Source organism: Aspergillus niger (genome assembly GCF_000002855.4).
Source record: "Aspergillus niger supercontig An01".
NCBI classification, from domain to species: domain Eukaryota; kingdom Fungi; phylum Ascomycota; class Eurotiomycetes; order Eurotiales; family Aspergillaceae; genus Aspergillus; species Aspergillus niger.
In genome coordinates this window covers 1,377,579-1,392,793 of record NT_166518.1, presented here as the reverse complement: position 1 = coordinate 1,392,793, position 15,215 = coordinate 1,377,579, and the positions used below count along the sequence as shown (strand labels likewise).

Here is a 15,215-nt window from a genome sequence, read left to right as displayed (position 1 = left end):
GATCAAGTTGATTCCAACTAACAATGACATACAACCCATCCACGTTACCCAGCCAGCAAGATAGTCCAAGCAAGGGCCAGCCAGCTAGCCAGTCGCCACGATAAAGTGGTGATAAGGAGGGATAAGCCAAATAAGATACAGACTGGGGGCGAGAGGGGGGGGAATTCGTGGAGAAGCAGGAAACTAAGCGGGTGGTTTTGTGTCAACAATGGGGGAGAGGAGAAGCCGGCCTGAATTGTGGGGCAGAAAAAGTGGTGGCAACGCTGTTGCCTTGGCTCTTGGCACGTGGACGTCACAGAACCGTATCGGTACACGGCGGCCGTGGTTATTTGCCTTGTAAAAGCGCTAAAGTCTGTAAGTTCCTTACGTGTCACACCCCGGCACTTGTTAGCGGCTCTGGGAGACGTACTGGAGTTGAAAGGCCGAGTCGTTAAACTCCACTCAAAGTCGCTCTCTACTCCAGACCCCGTGTCTACGTATATAGTGTGGGTACTTTAGCACCCACCTGATCTTGACTCGCAGTAGCACCCTGTAGTCCCTAGTAGACTAGTAGTACGGGACGCGTCCTAAACCTCCTTTCCCACAAACTGACTGATCACACCTTGTTTCCCTGCCCCTGACATCTGCATAGAGCAGATGCAAGTTTGTTGGGCGTATTATGAGGTACTAGTGTTGAATAGCCCACACTCCCCCCAGGCAGACATCAAAATCAATGCCTGGTTACACAGTGATTTCATCATCACACGCTGAGATCTGCCCGAGCAGTTATCGTCCGCAGATTGTTAGCTTGACGCCGACTGCTTAGCCAAACCCTTTGTAATCCGTTTAACTCGGCAAAGTTGGCCCCAAATCTGGTCAGCGGAATAACCGAGATTTGGAGGCGAAACATTGGTCTACCATGTCTCCTCCCGAGAAGGAGCGCATCCACTCCAAAGACTTAACCCGCCGCCGACATGGCCGAATGGGTCGCTACTAGAACCATTCTGGATTCTGGATCCCCCGAGTCCTCCGTAGTCGGGCCCTCGGTTATGTTGCTTCTGGCGGCGATACACACTCTTTGGCTCGGTCCGGCCAATGAGCGGATCATGCGCTATCCCCAATGACAAAACATAGTGACCATTGCTGCTTTCGTGACTGGACTGTGCCGTAGGGAATCCTCCGCATCTTCCCCACGAGTTGCCCCAACAGTACGCGGGACTCGCGGGACTCGTCACTTCCAGGTTTGAACATCCCCCAGGAAGGGTACCAACAGCACCCCCGGTGATAGGTCAATCTCCCGGTGAGCGTGGAACCCTCCTTCTTCCCCCCGGTTAGGAACATTTTGTGTGAACCGATTAGTTGCATAGGGAGGCAGGGCTCTTCCCTCTTAGGCATCACATTGGGTTCCTCCATCTCCTCCTCCTCCTCTCTGTCATTCTTCGTTCCCCTTCTTCAGACTCTTGAGACAACCTGCATTTTTTTGATATCTCCAGTGTGTTGTGAGTCTTGGAAAGAATCGCCACTTGCCTTGTCCCACAAGCTCCCCAGTTCAGGGTTTTGCTTTTCACAATATGTCTGGGGCCATGGAGATGCACCCGGCTCAGACGCCTGCAAAGGAAGATGTCGACTTTGTAGAGAGCACAGAAGCAGGCATCCCATCGACATATGCAGACATCGTGTCTTCTCACCTTTCCAAGGCACACCGTGACTATTTGATGGAACGTCATGGAACGCTGGAACTCGATCCTATCCCCAGCATGGATCCTGCGGATCCTTACAATTGGCCGTCGTGGAAGGTAAGCGGTGTTGAATCACCTTTTTGCAGGGTGTTAAGACGTTTCGTGGACAAGGACCATGCTAACGGCTATTGTCAACGGATTTTAGAAAATTGCAAATCTTCTCCTAGTAGCGTTTCATGCGTGCATGGGCACTTTTGCGGCTGCAGGCATCATCCCGGCTTATCAAACGTATGGTCTTCCAGGAACCTTTGTATTGCCTTCAATCACTGACCATGAGACCAGAATTGCGAGTGATTTCGGTGTTTCGGTGAACGACGCGAGTTATTTGACCTCCATCCAAATTGCAGTCCTGGGTGTAGCACCGATTTTCTGGAAACCGTTATCCAACCGCTGGGGACGTCGCCCTATTTTCCTCCTTTCCTTAATCTGCAGTCTCGTCTGTAATGTAGGATGTGCAGAAAGCACTAGTTATGCGTCCACGGCCGTTTGTCGGGCTTTGCAAGCTTTTTTCATTTCCCCTGCCTCAGGTAAGACGCCTTTCTTATTCTCATGACCTGACGTGCTAACGGCTGCGGAAGCGATCGGAAGTGCGGTGGTAATGGAGACGACATTCAAGAAGGACCGAGCACGGTACATGGGTATATGGACGCTATTGATTACGCTGGGAATCCCCAGCGGACCCTTCATCTTTGGCTTCGTTACGTATCGGTTGGGCTACCAATGGATTTACTGGATCCTGGCAATCGTAAGTGTTCCCATGTCCCGGTCGGGTTACTGGTGCAACGAAGAGATTATCGCTGACCAATCTCCAATATTCAGATCAACGGTGTGCAGTTCATCTTGTATCTCTTTTTGGGTCCTGAGACCCGGTATATTGGAGGCGACCATAACCCCGAACAGCCCGCTTGGGTACGGGAGTATGCCCAGCTCCGACGCATTGACCCCTCTCCCTTGTCGTTCAAGGAGTTCTTCAGACCCCTGGGCATGGTCACACATCCTTGTGTTGCCATCCCCACTGCCGCATACGCCATGGTGTTCTGTTTGGGAAACGTAATGACCACTGTGGAAATCCCCAGTTTGCTGCAGACTAAATTCGATTTGAATGCCGAGCAGCTCGGACTTCAGTTCCTGGGTCCTATCATCGGATCTCTTTTGGGTGAGCAGCTTGGTGGTGTGTTGTCGGATCGCTGGATGAATTTGCGTGCAAAGAAAATCCACCGCAAGCCGGAACCCGAATACCGCCTGTGGCTCAGTTACATTGGATTTGTTCTGTGCATTGTGGGCTTGATTGTATTCCTTGTCTGCACCCAAGAGTCGACGGAGGGTCACTGGAACGTAAGGCCGGTGGTCGGCATCGCCATCTGCGCTGGTGGCAATCAAATCGTAACCACTGTTCTTGTCACGTATGCAGTGGACTGTTACCACAAGGAAGCAGGTAGCGTCGGAGTATACATCACGTTTGTCCGCCAAATTTGGGGATTCCTCGGACCGTTCTGGTAAGTATTGGATGCATCTCTGTGCTGGTCACATATGGCAAACGCTAATCGATATCGTTCAGGTTCCCATCCATGTTCTCGAGTGTTGGTATAGCACCGAGTGCTGGCATTTGTGCGGCGCTCGTTGCGGCCGTCAGTATCATTCCGACTATGATCGTACACTGGCAAGGACGGAGCTGGCGTCCGCCCATTGAAGAATAAACTGATGACACGAATCCCCTTTCATTCTCGTTTGCGTTATTCCTCCTTTATTTCCAATGTTGCATATGTTGTTTTTTCCTTGGACGATTTGGCGTGTTGCTTTCGAAGACGAATTTGGCGAGTATAGAACTCCTAGACGTTAGATATAGATGGCGAGCATGTATATAGACGCATGAAGATATGAGCGTGCACAGCAGCGAAGCAATCGAAGACAATATCTGAATCTGAATCCTCAATCGAAGTGTAAAGGAATGAATACAACGAAAAGAAAAATTATCATGAGAAGTACAGTATAGTTTAGAAGTATAGAGGAAAGGCCTCAAGCGAAAGGGAAAAAAGAAAAAGAAACCAAAAGACCCAAGGGCTAAAGACTTTATCCCTACCAGGTCCGCCGTAGTTATATACTCACTCCGAAAAGAAGTAGGGATGGGAATGGAACTAAAACCCACATTGAATAAAAAAAACTCAGCATGAGATTTAATTAGTCTAGTAGAATAACTATTTGATGGATCACGGCAATTTCGATTCGAGAGCTGCCAAACGATTCTCCCCGAAAAGTGGCCCGTCCGATATCATCAAACCATACTAACTATCGGCAAAGCGAAGGGGGAATGAATAGCACCCGGGAGTGGTGTGGTTGTTGCTGCTAGTGTCAGACCACGCTTACAGTGTGCAGTTTAGTGTTGGGCGGCTGCCCGATCGGCTGGCCCGATGTCCGCCGATGTTGCTGCTATCGGGAAGGATTCACGGCGTCCGGTTCGCTACTTACGAATTTACGGAGTACTGGCACGGGATTGATTGTATGGAGGATTAACCGGGATTTTTATTATTATCAATTTTCTTAACTTCAGTTCTTATTTAGATTTGTTTATATAGAGACAGGAATGTAATCCCTTTCCTGATCTACAAGCTGTCAGGGATAACTCAGCACATGGCCCGATTACTTGGCTTCTCAGGTATTGACTACTGGCTGGCCAGCATGCAAGGTTACTCCCGAAAGTTGAACCACTAAACTCCGGTTCGGACTGGTCACGCAGCGCTCGGCATCGAAGCGGAATAGATTTACTCCGCTAGGATAAGATTTTATCCTCTCCTGCAGATGTTGACTGATTTTGTGATGTGAGTCGGCAATTCGTGGTTCGGTCTGTGAGTAGCTTTGCATTTTGAGGACGAGTTTCGTTTATCCATCTATGGAGTGATGGTAGTGAAGGGATGGGTAAGGAGTTACACGGGGAAGAAGACTACTTCGATTATACGGATTTTTGTTGTTGCTTCCATGGCGGTTTCTGGGTCTTTAAGGATTCAGTATTTAGTGCCTGAGGTTTAACTTGAACCTTGGTATGTTGGATTCAGGCTTATTTCTTTTCCTCCTTGTCAGCTGCCTCCTTCTCCTTGCTTCTTGTCTTCCGGCCTGCAGCAGCTAGACTAGAATTCATGGGCAGTGCTGGGCAAAAGCTTGAGAAGTGGCTGATTGTGGGGACCTTAGTCAGCGTGGGGTGTGGATGTGGGTGGTTTGCCTCCCACCTACGTCTTGTTGGGTTTGTTGTCATTCTCGGAGGATGATTGCGACAATGTGATAACTCCTTGCATCATAGGACATGTCACCTGGCTTAACTATATTCACGCATGTATGTATTGGAACAATGAACCTGTTCATTGGTATCCGTACAGTATATACATCTCTATGCTATTCTTGTAATATGGCTCATCATAATCCGTAAATCCCCACCCGTCTCATTGTACCATTATCATAATTATGCCTGGTTTTCAATCTTCGTGATGAGGGTGCCGACGTGGGGCTGCAGCTCGACGGCGAACTCGTCGCCATGCTTGAAGAACTCCTTGGGGTTCTTGGCGGCGCCAACACCGGGGGGAGTACCGGTGAGGATGATAGTACCCGCAGGCAGGGTGGTGCCCTGGGACAGGAAGCTGACGAGCTGGGGCACGTTGAAGATCAGATCACTGTTCGGAATTGCTGGTCAGCTTTTATCCTGGTGCGCATCATGGGCAGTATAAGAAGAGACATACGTCAAGGGGCAGTCCTGAAGGACCTTTCCGTTCTTCGATCCACGAATGTGGAACTTGCTGGCATCGGGGACCTGAGCGGCGGAAACGAGGACGGGACCTGCGAGAGTTCGTCCATCAGCACAAAATGCAATATCACCTTAGTATTGAAGGTGGGCTAGCTATACCGATTGGGCAGGAGGTGTCGAAGCCCTTGGAGAAGCACCATTGGCTCTGGTTCATCTGGTAGGTGCGGCTAGAGATATCGTTGGCCGCGGTGTATCCGAGCACGTAGTCCAGGGCCTCAGCCTCGCTGACATCCTTCGCATCGCGACCGATCACAATGACCATCTCCGACTCGTAGTCACCCGTGTTGTCGATCTGGGTGAGCTTGGGCAGAACGGTCGGGGCGGGCCAGGGGTCGGACAGAGCAGTCGAGGGCTTCATGAAAAGAGTAGGAACATCGGGGATGGACAGCTTCATCTCAGCAGCGTGGGAGACATACTGCGCAATCGCTTAGTTTCTTGCTCGATACCGAAAGGCGACTATGCTGCGATGAATGAGAACTTACGTTCAGTCCAATGCATCGGATGGATCCGACTTCGCTCTGTGCCAAAGGCGAAAGCACGCGCTCAATGGTCTCGGTCGTGTCGGTCTTCTGGCCGGGGTTGAGGACGGAGCTACCGGAGAAGGGGCGCACAGCGACATCCTTGCCCTGGTAGACGGCCAATCCAACATCCACTGCGGCATCGACGGGCTCACCGATCAGAACCTTAGCAGGGTTCGACTTGGGAACGAAGCGCACGAGGCCTGATTTGCGTTAGCAACACAGCTGCAGTAGCAAGATCGTGTCCACATACGCGAGAAGGTAGATGCGACCTTAGACATGATGAGTTATTGTGAGGGGGAAGAAGGAATTGATGAACAACAAAGATGCAAGACAGCGAGCAGGAATCAATTGAGGCGAACTCTCTTTTGAAGTACAGTCCACGGGATATTTCTACCCCGATATCGTCGCGGGGTGCAGTTCTGGTGGCCGGCCGGGAAGCTCAGTGCGCGCGGGGTGGGGGGGAAAGCAAAGTGGGAGGGGCAATCAAACTCACTGCCTTTGCCGGTGGGAACCAATCCATTTCTCAGCAGCCAGTCCGCATTCGACTTCTTTTGCAGGAACCAAACACTCGCTCCCCCTCCATGACTTGACTTCAACGCTCTGGATCTCCGAGCCTCGGGCGAAAGCCGGCGGCGAATACGCTAAACAGCCCACTTCCCCACGACAACGTGGGGATGTCGCCCGCGGCTTGTCGTGCCGGTTGAACTGCGAAATCGCATGCTCTTCGTTTAAAAGCGAACAGTGTCGCAGTTATCGAGTCTGTCTCCAAGTCGTTCAGAAAACTACTCTTCACACAATCTGCCACAATGTCTGCCCCCAAGGGACCTTTCAAGCTCGTCACTGTCAACACCGCTCCCGAGAGAGCCAAGCGCCTCATCGGACGGGTTGCTGAGGCCCTTTCGGACCGTTACACCATCATTCACATTGACAACTGCGAGAGTAAGTACTTGTGACTTTGAAACTCCTTGCAGGCTTCGTGATTAGCGGTTCTGACCGAATTTGCGAACAGAGATCGAGGAAGTCGAGTCCAAGGTCAAGCAGCACATGCCCGATGTCCTGGTAAGTTCTCTCTTCATCTTGAGCTTTCTCTACAATGCGGGGTAAAGCGACTACTGTTATGATGGCATATGTCTAACTCCCTCCGCAGTTCAGCGCCTCCATGTGGTCCGCCGAGCAGGCCAACGAGATCCACTCCATTGCCCGTTCGATCAAGCCCGACATCAAGCTGCACGCTATCCCCGAGGGTCTCCAGGTCGAGCGCGGCCCCGACGCCATTGTTGAATACCTTTGCGAGAAGGTCCCTCCTCTCCTGGACGCCTAAATATGAGGTGTCAGTGTACCAACTTTAGGAATAAGCGGGGGATATCACGGTGGATATGACGACAATATCTATGTCCTGTATATACATTTACTTCAATGAAGCTCCCAGAATAGACGATTTACGATTTTGATTGTTGAATGTATAAAAGGAGATTTACAGTAGAGTGTGTATTCTGACATGGCAAGTATATTTGTAGAACAACCGAGCTCCCTCATAAAAATCAGTGGACTTGAGCTAGATTGGTGCGACGTGGGAGTAACAGCCAAGCTGGCCCTTGCGGTGTAGAAAAATGTACTTCCAATAAATATTGTTCTGACTGAATAACCATGTTGGCGGCGATGTTCATCTCAGTTTGCAGATAGTAATTAATTCACCCGGATTTAGTTTCCCGGCTGTTTTCGAGTCGTACGATCATTCAGAGGCCTAAGCGTAAGTAGATAGTAAGCTGTTACAGCGAGAGATTCCGATCAATATCCGAGGTGGAAGGTCCAACATGAACCGGGTGGATTGGTAGTACTATCAGTAGTACTAGAAACGATGATGCAATTAATCGATATATATTTTGAACCGAGATCAGATAAGATCCAATTACTCAAGCCCCTACAAACCATTACCACAATAGCCCACCATCAATGCAAGGCCAGCAGTACAACGCAGCACAAACCAAAGGCTACCTTTCAGACCAAAGCAAACGACAATTCACCTCCGACATATATACCCCTGTCAAGCCAAGACACCCGGATATTGCTCCAAGCATGACAATCCCATTAAGCCGACGGGACAACGGCAAAACCACTTGCCAGCTGCTTAGTCATATACCCAAGGCAGCTGCTGATCTTCAATGCTTAAATGCACCAAACTCAAGGTAAACCCTCAGATCAATCGCATTCTCAGATAGCATCGTCATCACTATCATAATCGCCACTCACAATCATGCTCCAACCAATCCGTACAACCTTCCGAAGCGCTGCCCAAAGCGCCCGCTTATTCTCCACATCACGAGGCCTCCGAACAGACCTGTCCTACCAGGTGTTTGGCCCCGAGAAAGGCGATCTGGTTGATCGGAGTCCTATCATCTTCCTTCATGGGCTGTTTGGCTCGAAGCAGAATAACCGGGGTATTAGCAAGTATGCATCCCTTTTCCATTCAATTGCCCTCAGAAGACAAACACCCAGTGAATTGGAAAGCGACTAACCATCATGCAGAGCATTGGCACGTGATCTGAAACGTGAGATCTTCACAGTGGTGTGTAACTAGTGATGAAGAAAAAGAATTTGGAATCAAAGTAGTGATTCAAATCGTGTTTGTTCTCCAGGACCTCCGCAACCATGGCCAATCCTTCCACGCCCAAGAACACAACTACTCCGTCATGGCCGAAGACGTGATCAAGTTCCTCCAGCAGCTGAAGCTAGACAAGGCGGTTCTGATCGGCCACTCGATGTACGTCATATCCTACTACTATGTACATGTCTCTGATTCTTCCCTCTACACACAATACCTTCAGAACCAACAGTAAAGACAAAACATGATTAAGGCGGCTAAACTAACGGAAAATAATTAGGGGCGCTAAAACCGCCATGACAGTTGCCCTTGATTCACCCAAGCTTGTCTCGGCCCTTGTACCGGTTGACAACGCCCCCGTGAATGCTCCCCTGAAGAGCGATTTCGGTCTCTACGTCCGTGGCATGCAGCATGTTGAGGCTGCGAATGTGACGAAGCAGTCTGAGGCTGATGAGATCTTGAAGGGATATGAGGAGGTGAGTACGAGTTGTGAATTGCAAACCGAGCTCGATCTGTACATATCGATCGACTAAGCTAATATGTGACAGTCCCTCCCCATCCGCCAGTTCCTCCTCACCAACCTGGTCCGCTCGACTGAAGACCAAACCATGAAGTTCCGTGTCCCGCTCGCCGTCCTCGGCGAAGCCATTCCCGGTATGGCTGATTTCCCATACCGGGAGCCGGGATCTGTCTCGTATGATGGCCCTACGCTGTTTGTGAGGGGCACCAAGAGCAGATATGTGAGCGATGAGTCTGTGCCAACGATTAAGAAGTTCTTCCCCAATGCTCGCATAGCGGATGTGGAGGCCGGGCATTGGTTGATTTCAGAGAACCCTGAGGGATTTAGGCAAGGTGAGCAGTTCTGATCTATTTGGATTGAGTAGGATGGTTTGCTGACGCGTATGCTTTTGCTTCTTGCAGCTGTTCTAAAGTTCCTCCAGGAGGCTCCCTGATTTGATAGCTACAGGCATGCTTGGTTTGATGGATGGATGTATAGACAGACAAGACAGGACAGAACTGACTCAGACTCCACTTGTACATTCTTGTTATGTGCAGGTCCCTTTCAACCCCTACCTCCTTGACCCTAAAGAAAGAAAAAAGCATTGAACAAAAGAAAGTAAGAGAGGCCTGGGATTACGTCGCCCAGGACCACAGAGAGAGTGAGGGGAAATAAATAAGAAAAGAAATTATTGACAGGGGGATATCCAGCAGAATTGAAACCAACTTTTCTTCCTTTTCCTCAGACTAACGACTGATTCATAACATTCGTAATCTCGTAATGTGTACTGCTTCAAGAACACCATCCAGGGGGTAACTCTCAGCCTCAGTCATACACCTACAACCCCCTTTCAGTCAATTGTTATTATCTTGTCTGCTGCCTGCGCACCTTTATTCCTCTGTAACTTCCGCTTCTTCTGTTTCTTTTTGCGGCTTTTCCTGTCTGTTGATGGCGCGGTGTCACCTCCCGCTGCGGAACCCGCAGCATTGGAAGTTGGTGATTCGGGTCTACTTAGACTGGAACGCTCTTCGTCGGATGCATTAAACGTAACAGGCCGTTTCCTCTTCCGCTCTTGTAAAGCACGCGCTGGAGTGGATTCAGCTATACTCATGAACCTAGCGACTTCAGCATCCTGATCATTCCCCTCAGGCTCATCTTTCATTGCACTGATATTATCATCTTGCTGAGGCTCTTCTAGTCGCGGTGGTTGCTGGCTGCTCTCGACTAGCTTCACTAAGCCATCGACCCTTTCAGTTAGTCCTGTAAGGTTCTTCGACGTGGAGCCTTCGAGAAGCCTATGTTCTTCCACAACATTCTGGTACTTTTCAAGTGTGGAGGTCTCGAGTTGGCAAACACGGTCAAGCACTGCTTTGAGCTCATCTGGACAGGCTTTCAACATATTCAAGTCGTCTTCATTGCTTGATTGGAACTCGCAAAGTTTCTTTGCCAGGTCTTCTTGAGCCTCTACAAGAGCTTTGAGCTGATCGTGTTCCTCCTGGGTTTTGACGAGTCTCCCAGCCAAGGTTTTCTGTTCGTCAATCAGAGACTTGATTTGACTCCTAATATTATCTTGTTGAGAATCAGAAAATCTCTCGAGTAGCTTTTTCTGTTCATCTGCCAGAGCCCTGACTTGATCTTGCAAGCCCTCTTCCTGATGTTCAGAAAGTCTTTTGGCCAGGGTTTCCTGCTGTACGGCTAGGGCTTGGACTTGATCCGGTAGGTCATTGACCTTCTGGAATTTAGAACAAATTTTCTCGAGTTCCGTTTGCTTTTCGGCAATGGCGTGGAGCTGCATATGCAAGTTATTTCTGCCTGTTGTCAGGTCGTCGTGGAGTAGTTGGTCCTTTGCCTCCCGCGACTCCACGTATCCGCTGAGTTTGCTAGTATGCTCGTCAATCTTTGCCGCCAGAGATGTCAGATCATTCTGCATTTGCCGTAGATCATCAGCGGTGAGCCAACGGTTCTGATTCTGGGCGGTAAGCCGCTCCCAAACAGGGGCGAGTGATTGGGAGAGATTCGTCTGCTGGCTCCTCAGGCGATTCATTTCCTCCATTCGCAAAGCCATGTCTTTCTGTGTCTGCTCCACCAAATTCATCTGATTCACGTGCAGGCGCTCCGTTATCGCTTTCAATGGAGGAATATCCCGCTCAAACCATGCCCTAATAAGGGATATTTGCTCTGTCAGCTGCGCGGTTGATGGGTACATCTCTTGCATAGCCACCACCATGTGTTTCACAATGGTATCCGTGGATAGATTGTTGTACCGAGTCTCGAGTGAATGTAATGCAACCCGCAAAGTTTCAACCATATTTTGCATGTTCATAAGTCCAGACGCAATCCCTTGGATATGCGCCTGAACCCCAGCGGGATTCGCTACTGCCTGAGCTTGGCTCAGGCCCTTGAGCTCCTCACTGACTCGGACATAATCGCTCCTGATCTCTTCGAATTCCTGGGCGCCCCTTTCCCACACCTTTTTGAGATCCTCGATTTCCTTGAATTGGAAGTCGTCTTTCATCTGTTGTATTGTTTGCAGTCCTTGTAGCTGATCCTCCATTTGTTTAATACGACGCTCGTGCTGTCCCGAGAGTTCACCTTCCAGTTTCTGTAATCGGGATGCCAGTTCTTCAGACATGACCGACGGCTCAGGCGCAGTTTCTACAGCAGGGGAGGGGACCTGGATATTCTTCTCTTCAACTGAAGTTAAGCGTGCAGCAAGCGATGTCAACGACCGTGTATTCTCCATGCTCCGGGTGTCCTGTTGCTGGCGATGATCGTCCAGGCTCTTGTTCATCTTATTCAAATAATCGGAGCATTCACGCTGGGACTTCTGCAAGACTTCGATCTGTTTGGTCAAGTCTGAGGTCTGCTTTCTTAACTCATCCATCTGTGCCTTGGAAGCGGCCGAGTTATTTTCTCGCTCTTTCGATGCCAACGCAGTTTCCAGCTCCGAGGTTATCTTGGTGACATGCTCAGCATTCTCTTTGGCAAGTTTCGCGTGGCTTGAGGTAAGCCTGTCAAGCGAGTTAACCTTTTCTTGCAGGGTCCTAACTGAGCCGACTTTATCCTGCACTGCCGCCATCTTGCCTTCCAGGTTGATATTATAGTCACGCAGCCTTGCGATGTCCTTCTGCGCAGTTCCCAACCCGTTCTTCGCATGTTGGACCTCATTTTGTAGTTGGTTTACCCTGTCCTCGGTTCTCGGGGGCTCCAGTGACATGATCGAGCTAAATTTGGCTTTTAGAGCATTTTCCAGTTCTCTGTAGTTGGCGGCATGCTTCCGGAGGGTTTTATCAAGCTGAGCCAGATCAGCGTCCTCCGCCTCCTGGGACTGCTGGAAAAAAGCTGCAGTAGACGGAAAACTAGAGTGAACTTTAGCTTTCTTAAGCAGGGCATCAGTGGCCTCTCTCTTCTTTTTTAGTCTCTCCTGTTCGGACTTGCTGTTGGCAGCAATCACGGCGGCTTGGACCAGGTCGGAGATTCCACGTATAAATTGATCGGCAGTGGCATTTTGGGCATCGACGGGCGAGGAGCTTCCGACCGAACGGGATCCAGGCCTGAAGCGCGTAGGGGAGGCGCTTGAAGAAGCATCCGCAGAGGAAGGGTGGTTCAGGGGCGGCCTGGCTAAAGGCCTGGCGAGACGGGGGTCACGCGTAGTACCGGCGTCTGTATCCATATCACGACGTCACAAAGTTCAGTTGGCCTGACAATCAAATCCAATTATTTGACAACATCCCATGTGCCTTGCGTAACGTAGATGAAGGAAGCCAGGAGGGGACAATTAATAAGGGGTGGGATGAGGGGCTTGGGGTAAGACAAATACACGATAGATAGAAAAGGTAAATGTGATTGATTGAATTCAAGCCCCAAGTAGAAAATTGCCTACATTAACGAAACAACTGGGATTGAAGGCGGCGCGATAGCAACCGCGACATTGGCCAGACAACGGGGGAATAGAGAAGGTCGACAGGCCGAGTCCAGACGCATATCATTCTCCTTTTTTTTTTATTATATATATACCTCGAGCGGGTGAATGCGCAACTGTCAATGAGGGGACAAACGGAGAATTCCTGGCGCAGTCAAACCAAACCCGTTTGCGCTTAGAAAACAACGCGCCGGCAGAAAAACGGTCAATCGCTCATTCTGCCGGGCGGCCTGCAAGGCGGCTTCCCGGCCAGCAGCTCTTTCGCCTGCTCTTCCACTCCGCGCTCCCTCAGGCTGGCCAAACCTCTCCATTTTTGGCTGCTCCCTTGACCTCCGTGGCTTTTCATCTGACCTGACAAGATATTTACGATCTGAAAGTCGTCGCGATGGCTGCTGTAAGTTCCAATTCCGATGAAATGCGTGGTGTTCATCACCGCTGACTCTCCCCGACAGCCAATTTCTACCGTCGCGGAGACCAAGGAGCTCCGGGGTCTCAACCTCATCGCTGCTCATTCACACATTCGAGGACTCGGTGTCGATGCAGACAGCCTACAGCCTAGGGCTTCCTCTCAAGGGCTGGTGGGCCAGGAGAAGGCGAGGAAGGCTGCCGCAGTGATTCTGCAAATGGTCAAGGAAGGCAAGATTGCCGGTCGCGCGTTGCTGATTGCTGGCCCTCCTAGCACTGGTAAAACAGCCATCGCCATGGGTATGGCGCAATCCCTCGGATCCGATGTTCCCTTCACAATGCTCGCAGCGTCGGAGATCTTCTCCATGGAGATGTCCAAGACCGAGGCGCTCACGCAAGCCTTCCGCAAATCGATCGGCGTTCGTATCAAGGAGGAGAGTGAAATCATCGAGGGTGAAGTGGTTGAAATCCAAATCGACCGCAGTGTTACTGGTGTAAGTGAGGCCTTGGGTGAGCTCTCATTGACGAACGCTTCTGACATCAGTTATCTTTTAGGGAAACAAACAAGGCAAGCTCACCATCAAGACGACCGACATGGAAACGATCTACGACATGGGAACAAAGATGATCGACTCAATGACCAAGGAACGAGTGATGGCCGGTGACATTATCTCCATTGACAAATCCTCGGGCAAGATAACCAAGCTGGGACGTTCTTACGCTCGGTCGCGCGACTATGATGCGATGGGAGCGGACACAAAGTTTGTCCAATGCCCTGAGGGTGAACTCCAGGTTCGCAAGGAAATCGTGCACACCGTCAGCCTTCATGAGATCGATGTGATCAACTCGCGGTCACAAGGATTCTTGGCTCTCTTCTCTGGAGATACCGGTGAGATCAGGAGTGAAGTGAGGGATCAGATTAACACCAAGGTGGCGGAGTGGAAGGAAGAAGGAAAAGCCGAGATTATCCCGGGAGTCCTTTTCATTGATGAAGTGCACATGCTTGACATTGAATGCTTCTCTTACATCAACCGCGCTCTGGAGGCGGAACTGGCACCCATCGTCATCATGGCTAGCAACCGGGGCCACGCCCGGATTCGTGGTACGACATACAGCTCTCCGCACGGCCTTCCCCTGGATTTCCTCGACCGCGTGGTGATTGTCAGCACACAGCCCTACTCTGCCGATGAGATTAGGCAGATTCTGGCGATTCGCGCCCAGGAGGAAGAGATCGACCTTTCTCCGGACGCTTTGGCGCTGCTCACCAAGATCGGCCAGGAGTCGAATCTACGCTACGCCAGCAACATCATCACCACCTCCCATTTGCTCAGCCAAAAGCGTAAGGCGAAGGAGGTCAGCATTGATGACGTCCAGCGCAGTTACCGGCTGTTCTACGACCCTGCACGGAGCGTCAAATTCGTCAGCACATACGAACAGCGTTTCATCGGCGATCAAGGTGCCGTTAGCTTCATTGCTCCTACAAACGGAGATGCGATGGAGCTTTCATAGTCTTATCTGCCGTAGAACTTTTCAATGATTCTTGGTGCGTGGGGAAGCCTCTGCCATGATTAGACGGCACTGAGGCATGGATCGCAAGGCTTACGGAGGACCATTTCCCGTCTTTTTATATTGTTCGGTTTTCGTTTACCAGATGAATTGCTTGGTGTATGATAATGCTGGCGCTTTTTCAAAACACATCTGTTGTGGGTACTGCGATATTGGGTCTCAACTTTGAAGAAAGAGCCTAGGCTCGAATGA

The 15,215-nt window shown here is 50.4% G+C and overlaps 6 protein-coding genes across 6 annotated transcripts; 4 read left to right on the top strand and 2 right to left on the bottom strand.

Moving 5' to 3' along the window:
* Positions 1-1,550: 1,550 nt before the first annotated feature.
* An01g05830 (uncharacterized protein) lies at positions 1,551-3,408 on the top strand (the record flags this gene model as incomplete). The annotated part of the gene is made up of 6 exons (XM_059748373.1): positions 1,551-1,775; positions 1,864-1,946; positions 2,001-2,245; positions 2,297-2,463; positions 2,538-3,053; positions 3,130-3,408. The coding sequence occupies 6 exons, from the start codon at positions 1,551-1,553 to the stop codon at positions 3,406-3,408; spliced, it is 1,515 nt and encodes a 504-aa protein (XP_059603178.1).
* Positions 3,409-5,169: 1,761 nt separating this feature from the next.
* Positions 5,170-6,307, bottom strand: An01g05820 (uncharacterized protein; the record flags this gene model as incomplete). Its single annotated transcript, XM_001388969.1, has 5 exons — positions 5,170-5,377; positions 5,444-5,540; positions 5,608-5,923; positions 5,991-6,229; positions 6,280-6,307. The coding sequence occupies 5 exons, from the start codon at positions 6,305-6,307 to the stop codon at positions 5,170-5,172; spliced, it is 888 nt and encodes a 295-aa protein (XP_001389006.1).
* Positions 6,308-6,835: 528 nt separating this feature from the next.
* An01g05810 (uncharacterized protein) lies at positions 6,836-7,350 on the top strand (the record flags this gene model as incomplete). Its single annotated transcript, XM_001388968.3, has 3 exons — positions 6,836-6,968; positions 7,039-7,088; positions 7,177-7,350. The coding sequence occupies 3 exons, from the start codon at positions 6,836-6,838 to the stop codon at positions 7,348-7,350; spliced, it is 357 nt and encodes a 118-aa protein (XP_001389005.1).
* A 933-nt stretch (positions 7,351-8,283) lies between these two features.
* On the top strand, positions 8,284-9,584 carry An01g05800 (uncharacterized protein; the record flags this gene model as incomplete). The annotated part of the gene is made up of 6 exons (XM_001388967.3): positions 8,284-8,477; positions 8,556-8,595; positions 8,666-8,790; positions 8,912-9,107; positions 9,180-9,483; positions 9,553-9,584. The coding sequence occupies 6 exons, from the start codon at positions 8,284-8,286 to the stop codon at positions 9,582-9,584; spliced, it is 891 nt and encodes a 296-aa protein (XP_001389004.1).
* Positions 9,585-9,980: 396 nt separating this feature from the next.
* Positions 9,981-12,803, bottom strand: An01g05790 (uncharacterized protein; the record flags this gene model as incomplete). The annotated part of the gene is made up of 1 exon (XM_001388966.1): positions 9,981-12,803. One exon carries the CDS (start codon positions 12,801-12,803, stop codon positions 9,981-9,983), a length of 2,823 nt encoding a protein of 940 aa, XP_001389003.1.
* A 634-nt stretch (positions 12,804-13,437) lies between these two features.
* An01g05780 (uncharacterized protein) lies at positions 13,438-14,966 on the top strand (the record flags this gene model as incomplete). The annotated part of the gene is made up of 3 exons (XM_001388965.3): positions 13,438-13,446; positions 13,505-13,951; positions 14,013-14,966. 3 exons carry the CDS (start codon positions 13,438-13,440, stop codon positions 14,964-14,966), a joined length of 1,410 nt encoding a protein of 469 aa, XP_001389002.1.
* Positions 14,967-15,215: the final 249 nt, after the last annotated feature.